Here is a 16,099-nt window from a genome sequence, read left to right on the forward strand (position 1 = left end):
AGTGGCAAAGTCGGGATTTGAACCCATGACCTCTGACTCCCAAACCCGGGCTCTTTCCCCTGAGCCATGCTGCTTCTCTAATAAGTGTTTAATAAATACAGTTACTACTATTATAGCAGTACTTGTTATAATGCCACTTGGTAAGCACTGACTATGTGCCGAGCACTGTTTTAAGCACTAGGGTAGATACAAGTTAATCAGATTGGAGACAGTTCCTGTCCCACATAGGGCACACACTCTTAATCCCCATTTTACAGATGAGGTAACAGGCCCAAAGAAGTGAAGTGTCTTGCCCAAGGTCATACAGCAGACAAGTGGCGGAGCCAGAATTAGATCCCAGGTCCTTCTGACTCACAGCCCCATGCTCTCGCCACTGAGCCACGCTGCTTCTTTGACCTGTGTGGGAGGATGAGCTATCATTCTGATTTACACAAGACCGAGTTACCACTTGGGAGAAATTCCAGTTTAAGTATCTTTTCTTTAGATGAGAGAGGGTCTTTTCATGAAGAATACCTACATTTTTTTTTATTTTGCAAATGTTGCAATTTTACAAATAAACATATTAATCATGTATTAGAACAATTTGTCGAGTAGAGAAGGTCCTCTTAGAGTGTAGATTAGACTGTAAGCCCGTCGGTTAGACTGTAAGCCCGTCAAAGGGCAGGAACCGTCTCTATCTGTTGCCGATTTGTACATTCCAAGTGCTTAGTACAGTGCTGTGCACATAGTAAGCGCTCAATAAATACGATTGAATGAATGAATGAATGAATGAATGAATGATCAGTTTTTACAACAGAAGCACTGTTTTCCCCAAGCTCCTCTTCTTGCTAGTGTAGATCCAAGACTGTAAGCTCCTTGTGGCCAGAGAGCATGTCTACCAACTCTCTAGTAGTATACTCTTCCAAGCATTTACTAGAGTGTTCCGCACCCAGAAAGTGCTCAATAAATACCACTGATTGATTATCTGCTTACATAGTGATACGTTTAACAACACTGCACACTGCTGGATAACCTTTCCTGTAGAAATGAAGTGGCTGAGTGAGTTCAGTTTCGTGATCATAATAATAATAATAATAATAATAATAATAATGTTGGTATTTGTTAAGCGCTTACTATGTGCCGAGCAGTGTTCTAAGCGCTGGGGTAGACATAGGGGAATCAGGTTGTCCCACGTGGGGCTCACAGTCTTAATCCCCATTTTACAGATGAGGGAACTGAGGCACAGAGAAGTTAAGTGACTTGCCCACAGTCACACAGCCGACAAGTGGCAGAGCTGGGATTCGAACTCATGAGCCCTGACTCCAAAGCCCGTGCTCTTTCCACTGAGCCACGCTGTGATCATGCACAATATGTGAGATTTTATAGTTGCATAAAAAGCACAATCCTTTAACTGTAGATAGAATTGATGGGAAAACGGTTACTCCACTGGACCCAAAAAAATAATAAATCCCTAAATTTGGGCCGTTCTAGAATGATTCTGAGACTACGCAAGTAAAATAAAAATATATTGTCCACATTCCATTTATGCACATTATGTTAGACCACATTGTGAAAACCCTAATCTGTTATACTAAAACGACAATGACTTAATGAGATAAGATAAGACAAGAAAGAAAGGTTATGTTTTGGCAAGAAGGGAAGGGCATTATGGTTCAATACCTTCACTTAACTAACCTTTAAGTGTGCAATTAACATTTAAAGAAAATAAAGTTTGGAAATGCTGTAGAATAATTGCAGAATTGAAGAAAGTATTTAAAGGTCTATGTTCTACTAAGAGGTATTCTTTTACCTCACAGAAAATGAGCATTGGACTAAATGAAAGATGAAAAAAAAATCAAATGGTTAAATTGATGCCTGTAAGGATGTGTTTGCTTTTTCCATTATATGATTTTGTTCTAAACTTCCATTTGTTTTACTTTCCTTCATTTACACATGAATATGCTGGTTTGAGTGGCCCAAACTGTGACAGTATGTCCTTCAATGATTAGGCACCCCCCATTTGAAAAAGAAGCAAGGTATTACTTGAATTACGTTTTCTATAAATTAAAATTGTATGTGAATAAAATACATTCCTTGCTTGTGCCATCTTAAGGAATGGTCATTGGTAGCTCATTTGTTTGTGCACTTCCAAGTAATTTTTGTCTTATCAGTGAGACGCTGAAGAGTAAAAGAGTGAGAGTCAGGAGACCAGCCAGTCAATCAGTGGTATTTATTGATCGATTTGGTTATTTGTTAACTGTTTACTATGTATCAAACACTGTTCTAACCTCTGGGGAAGGTGCAGGTTGGATTGGACATAGTGCCTGTCCCCCATGGGAAAGTGGGAGAGCCAACAGGTATCCCCATTTTACAGTTGAGTCACAGAGAAGTTAAGTGACTTGCCCAAGGTCACCCAGCAAGCAGTCGGCAGAGCGATTAGAACCCAGGTCCTTCTGACTCCCGTGCCCAGGTTCTCTCCACTAGGCCACACTGCTTCCAATATTGAGTACTTAATGCCTGCCCGACACTCTACAACACTGTAGAGTTGGTAGACACAGTCGCTGGAGTCTAGGAGTTTACAGTCTGGTGGGGAATAAAGAGATTAAAATACATTAGAGATCGGAGGAAGCAGCAGAGCATAGGGATACGTATAGAAGTACTGTGAGGCTGGAGTGGGATAACCCTCAGAGTGCTTATGGGCCACAGACCCATGTGTATAAAGAAGCAGCGTGGCTCAGTGGAAAGAGCCCGGGCTTGGGAGTCAGAGGTCATGGGTTCAAATCCCGGCTCTGCCACTTGTCAGCTGTGTGACTGTGGCCAAGTCAAATGTATACATCTTCATCACCCTATTTATTTTGTTAATGAGATGTACATCACCTTGATTCTATTTATTTGCTATTGTTTTAATGAGATGTTCTTCCCCTTGATTCTATTTATTGCCATTGTTCTTGTCTGTCCGTCTCCCCCGATTAGACTGTAAGCCTGTCAAAGGGCAGGGACTGTCTCTATCTGTTACTGATTTGTACATTCTAAGCACTTAGGACTGTGCTCTGCACGTAGTAAGCTCTCAATAAATACTATTGAATGAATGAATGAATGAATGAATGAAGTCACCACTTCTCTGTGCCTCAGTTACCTCATCTGTAAAATGGCAATTAAGACTGTGAGCCTCACAAGGGACAACCTGATGACCCTGCATCTACCCCAGTGCTTAGAACAGTGCTCTGCACAGAGTAAACACTTAACAAATGCCAACATTATTAGTATTATTATAGACAGTGCAGAAGGGAGGACAAATAGGAGAGAGAAATGAAGTTGGTCAGGGAAGGTTTCTTAGAGGAGACGTAATTGTAGTAGGGCTTCGAAGATGGGGCGAGGGATGAGCTGTCAGATATGAAGTGGAGATGGAGTTGTGTGCCGGAGAGAGGATGTGAACGAGTATCAGAGGGGAAAGAGTGGCAAGACCAAGGTACAGAAGTAGTGTGAGGTTAGAAAAGCAAACGATGTGGGCCGGATTGCTTGTAGTGGAGATTTAACTGCAGCTCTGCCACTTGCCTGCTGTGTGACCTCGAGCAAGTCACTTGATTTATCCATGCCTCAGTTTCCCCATTGGGAAAATGGAGATTAACTACCAGTTTTCTTCCCCCCTTCCTATACCGTGAGCCCCGTGTGGGGCAGAGACTGAGTCTGGTCTGATTGTGTCGGTCTACCCCAGTGCTTTTTGGGGTAGATATGTTAATAAGCCAGTACTTTAAAAAAAAAAAAAAAGGTCTCTTACTTTCTTGATACTTGCATCAGTGATAGGCATTTGATATGAGAGAGGAAGCAATGAGGAAGAGAAGACAACTTCAAACGATAAAGTAGAACATCAATTATTTTAGAATTAATTATGGCAGTCTTGCTCAGTAATTACAACTGTGATGCACTTTAACTCATGACTGGGTTGATACCCAATTTTGTTTGGCTCTTTGGATCTTCATTTCCAGTAATTCTACAATCCTCTGCTTTGGTAATATTCAAATAGTTAAGACTTGAGAAACTGATTTCTGTTCTACAGTTTGTCTGTGGTTGTAAGTGCTGAATCTGTGAACAACACTAAACAAAAGTGTTGAGCTTGAAGAGCAGTGGCAAGAAGGGGGGAAAATAAGACTGATTCTCGCCCTGAATTTATCCACTTGGTATCATGTAATTTAAAACTCTTATTTGTAATCTAGAGAATCTGAGAAATGAGGCATTGATTTTTGTAAATGTGTTACACTCTTATCACTAATTTGATTTAACCCTAGGGATAATTCTAGCTACCAAACTGAGTCTTCGTGTATTTTCTAATGCTCTACTGCACATAATTCTCCTAAAACTCATTTGAAGTGGAGCATTTTTCTCTAATTTAATGAATTAAACGAGCCCCTCCCCACCACCTCTTCTTGGTTACACCTTTTGGACCAGGATCATTAAATTTTCCCCTTGATTTCCCTAGTCTCCATATGCATTTGGGAAAAGAAAGCTTTACAGATTGCCTTAGGTCATTTCATCCAGCAGAGTTGTGATTGAAAACTTAATCCACTGGTTCATCCTGGCTCGCTGACACCCTTATCTGTGTCATTTGTTTTTGTTTTAAAGGACCGCTTTAAGCAGGTGACATCACATATCTGGAGCCAGTCAATCAGTTGTGTATATTTCTAGTTTACTGGTGGAGAAGCAGGAGGGCGTAGCAGAGTACGGGCCTCGGAGAAAGAAGGTTGTGGGTTCTAATCCCAGCTCTGCCACTTGTCTGCTGTGTGACCTTGGGCAAGTCACTTCACTTCTCTGGGCCTCAGTACCGTCATCTGTAAAATGGGGATTGAGGCTGTGAGCCCCACATGGGACAGGGACTGAGTCCAACCCGATTTTCTTGCACCTACCCCGGTGCTTAGTGCAGTGTACGGTACGTAGTAAGCGCTTAACGAATGCCATTATTATTAGTATTAATATTAGAGTTGGTAGATGTGTTCTTTGCCCAGCAGGAACTTACCGTCTAGATGGGGAGACAGGCATCAGCGTAAATTCATTCATTCATTCAGTAGTATTTATTGAGCGATTACTATGTCCAGAGCACTGTACTAAGCGCTTGGAATGTACAAATCGGTAACAGATAGAGACAGTCCCTGCCCTTCGACGGGCTTACGGTCTAATCGGGGGAGACGGGCAGACAAGAACAATGGCAATAAATAGAATCAAGGGGATGAACATCTCATTAAAACAATAGCAAATAAATAGAATCAAGGCGATGTACATTTCATTTACAAAATAAATAGGTTAATGAAGATATATATAGTTGAGCAGACGAGAACAGTGCTGAGGGGATGGGAAGGGAGAGGGGGAGGAGGAGAGGGAAATGGGGGGAAAGGAGGGTTTAGCTGCGGAGAGGTGAAGGGGGGCGGTAGAGGGAGTAGAGAGAGAGAAGGGAAGCTCAGTCTGGGAAGGCCTCTTGGAGGAGGTGAGTTTTAAGTAGGGTTTTGAAGAGGGGAAGAGAATCAGTTTGGCGGAGGTGAGGAGGGAGGGCATTCCAGGACCGCGGGAGGACGTGGCCCGGGGGTCGACGGCGGGATGGGCGAGAACGGGGGACGGCGAGGAGGTGGGCGGCAGAGGAGCGGAGCGTGCGGGGTGGGCGGCAGAGGAGCGGAGCGTGCGGGGTGGGCGGTGGAAAGAGAGAAGGGAGGAGAGGTAGCAGGGGGCAAGGTGATGGGAGCCTTGAAGCCTAGAGTGAAATAAATGACAGATATATGCTTGTACTGTGGGAGCGAGGTGGGGGTGAGTATCAAGTGCTTAGTACAGTGCTTTGCACACAGTAAGCACTCAATTAATATGATTGAAGTGCTTGAAGGGGAGAGGTCTCTCATGTAACAAACAAAGATAATGTACTTCCCGCTACTGAACCTTTCATGAAGGAATTGCTTCCCAGGAGGTCTCTAAGGCTGATCTTCACTGTGGGTTTGACTCCCGCTACAACATCTATTCCTGCGTCATCGGGGCGGAATCAAGGAAGGGCATCGCCTTGCTAAAGTCTTTGTCTCCTTTAATTCCATCTGAGGTAACCTAGGGCTGATTTCTGCAACACAACTCTGATGGCATTCGGCCTTTATACAAGCGTTCAGATCTCATCCCTCCGTACTCCCTCCTAGTGGGTTAATGATTCGTCCGATTGTGTTATCTGGTAAACTGTCCCACCGGAGGATTGGCATTTTGAATTTCAACACCTTTGACAAAACCCTTCGGGATTATCAGATAAACTGGCACCGGTCTTGCCGCATCATCCGGTGACTCAGTGGTTTGAACTCTGTTCATCACCAGTCCAGAGACAAGGGAGAAGAGCAAGGTGGAACATTAGGTGATTCTAATCTTGTCCCATCCCGGAGCCCTTCTCTGCCCTCGGGGATCCATCCAGAACTTCCTTCTGCCTCCTCTCTGTCCCCAGACACCCCCACATTTCACCTGAACCTCCTCTCCCTGCCCAGCTGGAAGAAGATGAGTGCGGCAGACACTGAGAAGCAGCATGGCGTAGTGGATAGAGCCGGGGCCTGGGAGTCAGGAGGTCCTGGCTTCTAGTCCCGGCTCTGCCACTTGTCTGCTGTGTGACCTTGGGCAAGTCACTTTGCTTCTCTGTGCCTTAGTTACCTCATCTGTAAAATGGGGTTTGAGATTGTGAACCCCACGTGGGACAGGGACTGTGTCCAACCTGATTTTCTTATATCTACCCCAGCACTTAGTACAGTGCCTGGCACATAGTAAGCTCTAACAAATACCATAATCATCATCATTCATTCATTCAATAGTATTTATTGAGTGCTTACTATGTGCAGAGCACTGTACTAAGCACTTGGAATGAACAAGTCGGCAACAGATAGAGACAGTCCCTGCCGTTTGACGGGCTTACAGTCTAATCGGGGGAGTCGGACAGACAAGAACAATGGCAATAAATAGAGTCAAGGGGAAGAACATCTCGTAAAAACAATGGCAACTAAATAGAATCAAGGCGATTCCATTAACAAAATAAATAGGGTAATGAAAATATATACAGTTGAGCAGACAAGTACGGTGCTGAGGGGATGGGAAGGGAGAGGGGGAGGAGCAGAGGGAGATGGGGGGAAAAGAGGGTTTAGCTGCGGAGAGGTGAAGGGGGGGCGGTAGAGGGGCTGAGGATAGGGAAGGACACTGGATTTTTCAGGAACATTTTCTCATTCTCTGTCTCAGCACTTTATTGTCTGTCTCTTCCTGTAAACTGTAAGCTTCTTATGGATGGGCAACAAGTCTACCAACTTGGTCGTGTTACATTCTTCTGCGTGCTTAGCACAGTGCTCTGTGAGGAAACTAAGGCAAAGAATTGTTAAAACAGAGAAGAGAGAAAAATGCAGGAATGGGGTAGTACTCTTTAGACTGTAAGCTCGCTGTGGGCAGGGAACATGCTGCTAATTCTGTTACACTGTGCTCTCCCAAGCACTTAATGTAGTGCTCTGCACCTAGCAAACGTGCAGTAAATACGACTGATTGATGACTTAATCCTTGGTTTCAGTGCCTCTTTTTGTTTGGGTCATCAAGGAGAACCATCAAAGCTGCTCCTTTGCCGGAGCAACATTTCCCTTTAATATGAATTAATCGATGGCATTTATTGAGCACTTACTGTGTGCAGAGCACTGTATTAAACCCTTGGGAGAGTACAGTACGGCAGAGTATAATCACAAAAAGCTCACTGTGGGCTGGGAATGTTTCTATGAACTCTGTTGTAGTTAATCTTCCTCTCCCAAGAGCTTAGTATGGTGCTCTGCACACAGTAAGCCCTCAATAAATGCAATTGATTGATTGATTAAAAGAGGCTTGCAGAAAAGGAAAGCCTTCTAATTTCATGTTTGTTCAGATCATTGTACTCAGCGCTTGGGAGAGTACAAAAGAGAGAGAAAAGGCGACGGACCCCCGCCCTGTAATAAGGGAGCCAAGGCATCTAATAGTGATGTGTTTGGGGATTTTATAATACAAACCATAAAAGGTGGCATAGTATACCTTTGTCATTTCAAATTCCAAGCCAGAAGCTCCTCTGTTGGAATGGTTTACAATTCTATAAAACATCGAATAAAGGCCCACAGGAAGACACAAAGTCCTACTTTCCTCTATTTTCCAAAGTTCAGGTTTTCCTGGTTCAGAGAGTTCAGGTTTTATCATTCAAATGAATTAACCTATTTTGAATTTCTTTATGCTCTAATCATGAATGTGCAAGACACATTTCCATTTTTGTATAATAAATTCTCTCTTAAATCGAGGAGTGTATTACGAGCCCACAATCATTTTAGGTAACAAAGGAATTCTATGTAGGGCATGTTAGATTTAGAAGATGATTATATTTTTTGACAGAATGCTGAAAAATGTAAGAAGTTTTCTTAGTATGACCTTAGATGAGGTTTTGAACCAATTCCATGTTGTTTTTTCAAGTTTGATTAAGTATCTGAAGAGAGATGAGGCTGAAAAGGTTACGTTAGGCATTTAAGGCTCCGGAGATACATTTGATTTTTTTTTTTTTTTTTTTGGGAATGCCATTATTGCTGTGTGAATTCTTAAGCAGCCTTTATGCATGATTATTAAGAGGATCAAGTTGCTTCAAGTATTCATCTTTTAATAATCTAATGCAACAAAGCATCAGTCAATATTTATTGAGCACTTAGTCTGTGCAGAGCACTCTACTAAGTGCTTGGGAAACTACAGTACAGTAGAGTTGGGTAGACAAGAGCTGATCCCTGCATACAAGGAGTTTCAAATCTACAGGGTGATTCAGACATTACAATAGATTAGAGACAGGGCAGTGTAGCCTTGGGGTACAAACATGGGTGTGGGAATTCAGGACACCCTGGCGCTCGGCTCAGCTCTGCCAGTGTCCTGCTGTGCAAACTTTGATCCAACTCGCAGCAACTCCTCTGGACCTGAGTTTCCTCATTTGTAAAATGGCGATAAAATTCCCGCTCTTCCTTCCTCTTGGATTCTGAGGCAGGTATGAGCCAGGGATGTGTGATCTGATGGTCTTGTATGTATCGCAACTCTTCAGAGTACTCAGGATGTAGTTAGCACTTAATAAACACCATATAATGATAATAATAATAATAATAATGTTGGTATTTGTTAAGCACTTACTATGTGCAGATCACTGTTCTAAGCGCTGGGGTAGATACAGGGTAATCAGCTTGTCCCACATGAGGCTCACAGTCTTAATCCCCATTTTACAGATGAGGTAACTGAGGCACAGAGAAGTGAAGTGACTTGCCCACAGTCACACAGCTGGGAAGTGGCAGGGCCGCAATTCGAACCCGTGACCTCTGACTCCCAAGCCCGAGCTCTTTCCATTGAGCCATGCTGCTTCTAATTATGATGAAAGGAATTGTAATCACATAATACCAGTCATGTCTTCGTTTGGGTTTTGGGCTCAAATCATTAAACCGGCAACGCGTTTCGCTGTCTAAGGAAAGCATTACAGTTTGATTCTGGTGCCTTCATAAAACCAGTTCATATAAGAAGCTCTGTTCTATTTAAATGTTTAAGAAAACTGAATGTGGTAGAGAAGGTATTTAGCTTTTTAAAAAAAATACCTTTTTTTTCCAGGTCAAACCTAATGTCTGTCCTTTGTAGATTAAAAATAGTGTGTGTGTGTGTGTGTTTACATTTATGCATGTTTTCTTCACATTCAGGAAAGTATACAAATACAATCCCGGGTGTTTGTAAAAGAGATTTTTGTCTGAATTGTAATTCCTTTGAACTTGGTGTTCCCCCAGTAGTAGAATACTAAACCTAATTTGCGGTTCTTTTCTTCCAGAACCTGGTGAAAAACCTCCCCGAGCAGACGGAGCTTAGTGCCTTAGCCCAGTTAAAGAGTGAATACGAGGACCTCTGTGAACCGGAGCAGTTTGGCGTGGTGGTAAGTATGCCCCGAGTCCAAGATTCCATTGGCTTCTGAGCCATCGCAAGCAGTCTTAGAAAAGAAAAGAGCATTTCAGCGGAATTTGGCCCTTTTTCACTGCCACATCCACACAGTTTTCAGGCTGGATTGACGGCAGATGATTCTTTGCTATTATGTTTTATCACATTTGGACAAAATAAAAAAAAAACGAGGATCCCAATTAAATCGGGTCCCTTTGGGTGTCCTAGAGGACCTATTCTTTCATACAAAATGGAACAGTAGTGACAGGTAATTAACGGATGTCTGGTATATGAGACGTTGGTATGATAAGTGAAATTTTGCACCTAATTGGCAGTGGAGTACTAGTGATAAATGATAGAGCACAAAATGTGTACTACTGATAAATGATAGAGCCCAAAATGTGTGTTTTAAAGTCTTTAGAGATTTGTTTTCATAGTATCATCGATTGTCTAGCGTTCTCAGTATTAACTAGAGATTGTGAGTCAACACTCAAAGAAGTAGACTACCTTTTGGAAGAGATGCTAGCATATTTGTTTTTTGAAACAGTCAATAGAATATTGCGGAAACTTCGTCCAGATTACATTTAATGCATCCAATTCTGGCAGTGCCTGGAATCACTCCCCGGTGATAAATTTGGGTATCGTCTCTTTGAGATCTGGAGGGAATCCATTGCGTTTTGCTCTATATGGAGAGCATTCAGTGTCACATCTCACCAAACACTCATCTCATGTCCTGAAAGAATTAGTTTTCCCAGGGCTCCAAATTTACGTCCTGTGAGTAACTTTAGGCATTAGAATAATTGAGTTCAGTGATACAGATTTGAAATAAACAGGCAAGATTTATTTCCTCTTGTTGTTAGCACTTCAGATTTGACTTCTGCTTTTTTTTTCCTCATTCAATTTGACCTTACTGACACTCCCTTTACTTATAACAGAAAAAAAGGGCATGAGTGTTAATTGCCCGAAAGTGAAATGGATTTGTTTCTCAAAACAACAATCCTGTAATTTTCCATAGAACGTATCAGGGCTTCAAGTATTTATCTGTCTTTGGCTTTCGACTTGATGCTTTAGCCAGAAAAGGCACAACTTGTTAGCATCTGATTGTAATGAATAGATGACTAATACACTGCAGAACTTTATAGTGGATCCTCTCTGCTGTGTATTGCGCCAGAAAGTGTAGACTTTAACATTTCCTGGAATGTGTCATTGATGAATTCAGAACTTTCTTTACAGTGCATTTTTGGAACAATAACACAGGCCTCTCAATGCTTCTTATTCAGTGAAGTATCACAAAATTATTGCTTTACAGAATTTTCCCCATATTGTTGTGGGCAAGGAAGAATTAGTTACCAATTAGTAACGGGTGACTTTAGTTAATATAAAGTCAACCACCCCAGTAATTGGTGAAAATGATTTAGTGTGGGAGGAAGATAGCTACGGTTCATTTGATTTCTTTGAGAAAAAGCTAGTCTCATTAGTGCACCAGTGCCATTGACAGATGTCAAGCGAGAGCTTCCCCTACTGTTTAATAATAATAATGCTGGTACTTGTTAAGTGCTTACTATGTGCAGAGCACTGTTCTAAGCGCTGGGGTAGATATAGGATAATCAGGTTGTCCCTCGTGGGGCTTACAGGTTTAATCCCCATTTTACAGATGAGGGAACTGAGGCTCAGAGAAGTCAAGTGATTGCCCACAGTCACACAACTGACAAGTCGCAGAGCTGGGATTTGAATCCATGACCTCTGAATCTCAAGCCCGGGCTCCTTCCACTGAGCCACGCTGCTTCTCTAACTGTTCGGTGGTTCTGTTGGTGCTGTTTGAATGTGTATGTCTTTAGATTTTAGATAAGTTTTCATGGCAGACTTCTACGTTAACCAGCTTGCCATCTTGGACTGCCAGATTCGGCTCTGTCATATCAAAAGGCAAAAAAAAAAAGGGCACCAGAAGCTCTGGTAGCAAATGCAGGAACATAGTATGGGGACAGCCTCTGTTTGTGCACGGGGCATAGGCGGATATGGTTACTATTTTGTTGCCGTACCATCTTCTCTCAATCTGAAGAGCAGAAGACTGTGTGTGTATCTGTCTGTTTCCATGGTGTTCCTAAATTGTTAGTGCCTCTCCTCTTTGAAGCCTTCTTCTTTACATACAGTATAACGGGGGGTCGGGGGACGGTATTTTGCTATCATTCAATTTTTGGTAATTCAGAAAGCAATCTCTGCCAGCAAGTATGTTCTGCTTCACATTTTACAGTGTGATGATTCTGTGTGATGATTAATCAATCTGTACATTTAAAACAAACCGCCTTATATTTGTATATTTGAAAGAGTGTGAAGGCAATCTGAAATACTGTTCCTTCAGAAACATGTGATGTCATTTGGGACCAGAATAATGTTATGAAAAATCCAAGCATCAAATTGAAATATTGATCTTAAATTTTACCTTCTCTGGCTTTTGTGTGTAAAGCAGAGCAAGCAGAAACAGCGAATGGGTTTTAGGTAGGAACACTTAGCAACAATAGGTAATAGAAAAGAATTTACTAAAGGCTAAGCTTAAGCATAGGATGCCAGGATTCCATGTATAATTGTACCTCCGCTGTATGTCATTTGAGAATTCGGCTGTGTCATGATGGTTATGAGTTTTACAGTAGGTACACAACACAATTTCTCTGAAGCCATTTTTCCGGAATGCAGTTTATCTTGGAAGATGTATGAGTTTGCCAAGGTAGTCCTTCAGGAGGAATATCCGTGGTATCGTACTGAGGAAATGAAGTCTGGGGACATAAAAAGCAATATACCTTCTAAACCCAAAACAAAATAGAAAAACGGAAGTTTTCTTGTTTATGCACATCTCTATAAATAATTCTTTGGCCGAATAGCAAACTGACAAATTTTGTGAAGTGCCTATTGTTGGAACCCTTCAGAGAGAGTCATTTTGAAATCCTATTCATGTATGACGTAACATCACAAAACGTTACCCTCGTCCCCATAGTTATGCTAAGATGAGGAACATAACAATATAACTCAGCCTTGCAGATTGATTCAAGAATTGTTCAGACCCAGCCTGGAAAGTAATAATAATAATGAGTGGACTAGACTTTAGGCTGAAGCAGTCTCTAGACTGCAGGGAACATGTCTGTTATATTGTCCTCTGAAGCATTTAGTACAGTAATTATAATAATAATTAGGGTATTTGTTAAGCGCTAACTCTATGCCAAGCACTGTTCTAAGAGCTGGGATAGATACAGGGTAATCAGGTTGTCCCAGGTGGGGCTCACAGTCTTAATCCCCATTTTACAGATGAGGGAACTGAGGCACAGAGAAGTTAAGCAGCTTGCCCAAGGTCACACAGCAGACAAGTGGCGGAGCAGGGATTAGAACCCACTTCCTTTGACTCCCATACCCGTGCTCTTTCCACTAAGCCACGCTGCTTCTCCACACACTAAGCACTCAATAAATACAATTGATTGTATTTAAGCACTTACTGTTTGCAGGCACTCTACTAAAAACTGGAATTGATATAAGCAGATGGGACACATCCCTGTGTCCCATCGGGTTCACAGTCTAAGGGGAAGGAGAAAACGTATTTTATCCCCATTTTACAGATGAGGTAACTGAGGCACAGAGATGTTATGACTTGCCCAGGGTTACACAGCAAACAAATGGCAGAGCTTGGATTTGAACCGGGACCTTTCACTCTCAGGCCTATGCTCTCTCCACTAGGTCACAAATCAGACACCATGACCAAGTCACATATTCTCGCATGACTCAACAACACTATACCCTTCCTCTGCTCCTCAAATGCCTAGTTTTAGGACACAACGATTTTGTTGCCTGCCTTTGTCAGCCAGCACAGATCAAGTATTTGTTAGAGAACGTTTGTAAATTCAGAAGGTAATGGATTTTAACTCTCTTTGGGTTTTTGTTGTTTGGAAATAAATCTTGTGATAATACAGATCTATTTTTAGGCAACTGTGTCTGTATTGACTAAATCCTCTCATTCTTCCTATTTATTTTGGGGGATAATCAGAAACTGGAATAACCACAAGCATGTTTCCTACAGCAGAATATTTGTGTTTCCATAGGTGGGTGTGATATGAAAAGTAGAGGGCAATGTGAAGACCCAAGGCACATAGAAAGCGATTAGAGAGTTTTCTTTCTAAATGGAGAGGAGACGGAAGGACACATAAAATTAGGAAATCCGTAAGATGTGAAAGTTAGGTTAATTTTATCTTTTGGTTAGGACAGAAATTTAAGGGACTTTGGAAAAAGAGCATGTTCTTTAATGGATTGGGAACTGTGATTATAGTCTATGCAACAGGGAATGGTTCATCTGAATTTGGGTATTAGTGAGAGCAGATTATTGCAGAGACAGTACAGAAAGAAAGAAAAAAGTGAGTTTGGAATTTTTTAAGGGCACTTAGTAATGAATGAATTAAATTGCTTTTAGGTAATTAGATATTAGTGTGTCCGTTTTACTTGATTATAATTTTTAAAGTGCTCGAATTTATTCTATCAACCTAAATTATTATTCATCATATTCATGGGTGGTAGTTGGGGTATCGCATGTTTTTTAACTAAAGTTTTAGTTCCGCTTACAGTAGACATTGAGACAGTCTTTGAAGAATATGAAAACTTGAGTTGTTGATGACTGTTAAGTTTCACAGGTGCATGAGATTATTCCGATAAATTTACTGGGCTTTAATTGTGAAATGCCCACTCTTGAAATCAAAGCTAGGTTTCATCGGGTAATGTATTCACTTCCCGGAAAAGGGCACGTTTAGATCACACAGACATTATAATGTCAAAGTTGGAAATTGGTTGAAACGGGCGAAACCAAATTCTACGCCTAGAAAATCTGTCCTGATGGGAAAATGGACAGCCCCGCAGGCTCAGAAACTGAACAGTGTCTTTGATGTCCAGAAGCAGGAAGATCCTAGAGAGAGACACATCAAACCCCCCAAAAAGTCACATGATCGATGCTGTTCTCCTATGAACAGGGAGCAGATGTAGTCCCTCTCACTCACTGGCCACCATCCTCTCTCTCCTTCATCACCCTTCTCCCATTTCCCCATGCCCTCACCAACCTTTCTCCTGCAGGATTGAATTTGATACATCGTTGTAATCATCCTCGCTACCTTCGTGTGCAAAAAAAGAAAAGGAATAGATCTCTCCAGACTCTGAGTCAGTCAGAATCCCTCAGCAGGAGGTTGGAATGATGCGAATATATCGTAGCTCAGCTGCTCTGAAATCTTAGAGCAATAGAAATTCCCACTTGTCTTCCACTTAGGATGGAGACCCATACTGTGTGTATCTATTAAACTAACACATCTTCTGAGGGGGAAATAGACAATAATTAGGACCCTTAGTGGTTGATACTTTATTCTCCTGACTTTAAAATTACCCATATCTTTCAATTAAAAACCGTCTAAAGCTGTGTAATCTGACAAAAAGGTGTTGAGAGTTTAAACATAGAAGCGTCATAATGAAGCTGCAGATTATATGACAATACCACTGGTGGCCCATTGCGTTTTTTTTTTTTTTTCCCAACACAAAATGATCAGTGAGAGGAGAAAGGAATTGCAGGAGAAAGAATTACCATTTTCATTTTTGGCCCACCCAAAGAACAGTGTATTTTATTCAAGATATCTGCAATTGTTGTTTTTGAAATTATCTTTCCCTAGTAAATTCAAGGACATTTTCATAGTAAATTGCTGCTTTGCTGTTTTGTTGTAGTAAATTGTTTTTAAGTTTGTTGATTTAAAGGGAAATTGTGTTTCATTTTCCTTTATTTGTTCATATTCTTAAGACAGCTAATGTTTACTCCACTCTGAGTAAGCCTGCATATTAGAATTCATTTTCAAGATATGCATCGATTTTTTTTTTCCTGTGAAGAATAAGGTGATTTAATAGTCTCAAAAGAAGTCAAAGAAAACTTGTGTTAAAAAAGATATAGAAGAAATAACAGCACTCTTCATGGGTGTAAGTTTTTTGATTCACCCAATTAGCCTTTTCTACTATTTGTTCTGTAAAACGGTTGGTTATCTTCTCTTTCTGGGCTGATTAAAAAGAGGCAAATGAAATTCCATCCCATCCAATAGTGATGGTGGGTCAAGACTACCAAAAATATGTGTGTGGGAATGCTGAGTTTTTTCTGCAAGCCCAGAGAACTCAAGGATGCTTAACTTAG

General features: G+C 41.4%; 1 protein-coding gene across 1 annotated transcript in view; it reads left to right on the top strand.

Annotated features, from left to right (window-relative positions):
- Nucleotides 1-16,099, top strand: part of DIAPH2 (diaphanous related formin 2) — a 692,146-nt gene that overhangs the window by 312,451 nt on the left and 363,596 nt on the right. Inside the window, 1 exon segment of the mRNA XM_029067298.2 lies at nt 9,809-9,910. Within this exon segment, the coding sequence (XP_028923131.1) occupies nt 9,809-9,910 (102 nt within the window).

This window comes from Ornithorhynchus anatinus, chromosome 6 (genome assembly GCF_004115215.2).
Source record: "Ornithorhynchus anatinus isolate Pmale09 chromosome 6, mOrnAna1.pri.v4, whole genome shotgun sequence".
Classification (NCBI taxonomy): domain Eukaryota; kingdom Metazoa; phylum Chordata; class Mammalia; order Monotremata; family Ornithorhynchidae; genus Ornithorhynchus; species Ornithorhynchus anatinus.